Below are 2,401 nucleotides of genomic sequence, written 5' to 3'. Positions count from 1 at the left end.
TGTCTCTGCCCATTCCAGCAGCCGTCAGGTAAGAGGAGCTGGGAAGGTTTTAAGTAGAACTCATGCTACCCAATCTCCGATCTTCCCTTCGAAGAGGTGTGCAAGGCTGTACCCAGGGCACATCCACAAGGACAGTAATCCCCAGGAGGAAGAGGGAACATGGTGAAAGAAGGCTTTACCTTGATATGAACCTCTCTTGCTCTGGGAGGTGCAACCTCCACCTCCTCCACAGAGAGTGGTTTGCCCACCGCTGTGTTTGTCCTGTTCAACTTATTCATTAACGACCTGGATGAAGGGCTGGAGTGCTCCYTCAGCAAGTTTGCTGATGATACCAAACTGGGAGGAGCAGCTGATAGCCCTGAGGGCTGTGCTGCCATCCAGAGGGACCTGGACAGACTGGAGGACTGGACAGTGAGAAATCTCATGAAGTTCAACAAGGGCAAGTGCAGGGTCTTGCACTYGGGGAGGAATAACCCCSGACACCAGTACAGATTAGGGGTGGACCAGCTGGAGAGCATCCCCGCAGAGAGGGACCTCGGTGTTGTGGTGGATAACAAGATGACCATGAGGCAGCAGTGTGCCCTGGTGGCCAAGAAGGCCAACGGGATCCTGGGGCGCATTAGGAAGAGCATCTCTAGCAGGTCGAGGGAGGTGATCGTCCACCTATACACAGCCCTGGTAAGGCCACATCTGGAGTACTGCGTCCAGTTCTGGGTTCCCCAGTACAAGAGGGATGTGGAGCTGCTGGAGAGAGTCCAGCGCAGGGCTACCAGGATGATCAGGGGCCTGGAGCATCTGCCATATGAGCAAAGGCTGAGAGAGCTGGGTCTGTTCAGCCTGGAGAAGAGAAGGCTCAGGGGGGACCTGATCAGTGTCTATAAAAACCTCAAGGGAGGCAGTGAGAAGGAGGGAGCTGGCCTCTTTTCAGTGGTGGCCAGCGACAGGACTAGAGGAACCGGCACAAGCTGAGGCACCAAAAGTTCCGCAGGAACTTGAGAAAACACTTTTTGACAGAGAGGGTGACAGAGCCCTGGAACAGGCTGCCYAGAGAGGTTGTGGAGTCTCCTTCTCTGGCGATCTTTAAAACCCGCTTGGACGCAGCCCTGTGCCACGTGCTCTGGGTGACCCTGCGTGAGCAGGGGGGTTGGACTAGATGACATCTGAGGTCCTTTCCAACCTTAAGCATTCTATGATTCTAAGAGGGAACATAGTGAAAGAAGCTTTTACCTTGACACGAACTTCTCTCGCTCTGGGGGGTGCAACCTCCACCTCCTCCACAGAGAGTGGTTTGCCCACCTCCCAGGCCACAGCGGCTCTGCATCTGATCACCTGGAAGCAACAGAGGGTTACGCTGTGTGGGCAGAGTCCTGACAAGCGCACAAATCAGCGCRGCACCGCGTGCATCTCCCTTCCCAGCACGTGGGTGGCTGCACAGCAGCACGAGGCAGTGCACAGGAGCCATCCCTTGGGCAAGCCCCTGACCTACGGAGGCCTCTTTCTCCTGAGGTCCTGGTGTGGGCAAAGCAGAGAGGCTTTTGCTCCCACAGCTCTCCGTGCTGCACAACAGGCTGTTCGCGGCGTAATGTTTCCAGGCTGTGTGTGCCCCGGAGGAAGTTTAATCCCACAAGCCGCCTCACTAAGTGTTCAGAAACACTCTGTCAGGGAGCAGGCAACGCTGTCAGCAGCTCAGGGAACAGGCACCTGCTGCCCCTGYGTTTCGCTGCTGAAGTGGGTGCACAGGAGCTGGCTTCAGCGGGAGTCTGTCCTCAGACCAGCCCTGGTCAGTATCTTCCTGCTGAGCTGAGTGACAGAAAGGGACGCCGCCACAGGTTCTGGCAAACTGCACTGCATCAAAGTGCAGTGCTGCAATCAGCGCCATTTGGATGAGTTGGAGTAAGCTCAGCAAAGAAACCAGAAGCACAACAGGCTCACAGTGTTAGCCCTGGCAAGATTACACCCCCGAGAAAAGAGTGCCTTTGAGAGAAGAAAAAAAAGCAAGTSAAGTGCCTTACTTGTCCGGAGGTGGCCATCCTGGAGGAGCTGTTGYAGAGAAGGGCTCTGAGCCTGGCTGGCTCCCAACACTGCGCGACGTCCCCGCTGCAGAGCCCGAGTAGCAGCAGGTCGGTGCTGATAGGAGAGCAGGGCGCGTGTCCTGCTGCGGGCTGCGCTCACAGAGGGGAGCTGCTGTGTTTTGGGAGCTGCTTTATCTGTGCCCAGGTGTGCGCTGCCCTGTCGGGGCGGGGGAGTGGCAGCCCTTGCAGCTCCTGCCTCCCGAGCGCTGCTGTCCGGGGCCGGGTCAGCCCTGCTGGGTGAGCGGCAGGCAGCCTGCAGCCCAGCCCTGCTGCTTGGCCCCGTTATATACGTGAGGGCCGCTAACCCTTGGTCCCCAAAGCAGCTGTGC

The 2,401-nt window shown here is 57.5% G+C and overlaps 1 protein-coding gene and 1 long non-coding RNA gene across 2 annotated transcripts in view; both read right to left on the bottom strand.

Annotated features, from left to right (window-relative positions):
- The window catches only part of LOC112959173 (alcohol dehydrogenase 1-like), a 3,756-nt gene extending 3,478 nt beyond the window's left edge, over positions 1–278 (bottom strand). The window contains exon 1 of the mRNA XM_026053144.1: positions 180–278. Within this exon, the coding sequence (XP_025908929.1) occupies positions 180–278 (99 nt within the window). The remainder of the gene's footprint in view (positions 1–179) is intronic.
- A 949-nt stretch (positions 279–1,227) lies between these two features.
- LOC112959186 lies at positions 1,228–2,393 on the bottom strand. Its single transcript, XR_003251577.1, has 2 exons — positions 2,013–2,393; positions 1,228–1,329 (listed from the first exon to the last, which is right to left on the bottom strand). It is a non-coding gene; the product is annotated as an uncharacterized LOC112959186 (long non-coding RNA).
- Between the last annotated feature and the right edge of the window lie 8 nt (positions 2,394–2,401).

This window comes from Nothoprocta perdicaria, unplaced genomic scaffold (genome assembly GCF_003342845.1).
Source record: "Nothoprocta perdicaria isolate Ctin4 unplaced genomic scaffold, notPer1 scaffold_1139, whole genome shotgun sequence".
Taxonomy (NCBI): Eukaryota; Metazoa; Chordata; class Aves; order Tinamiformes; family Tinamidae; genus Nothoprocta; species Nothoprocta perdicaria.
Note: the sequence above shows the minus strand (reverse complement) of the source record. Positions and strands in the feature narration are given on the sequence as shown.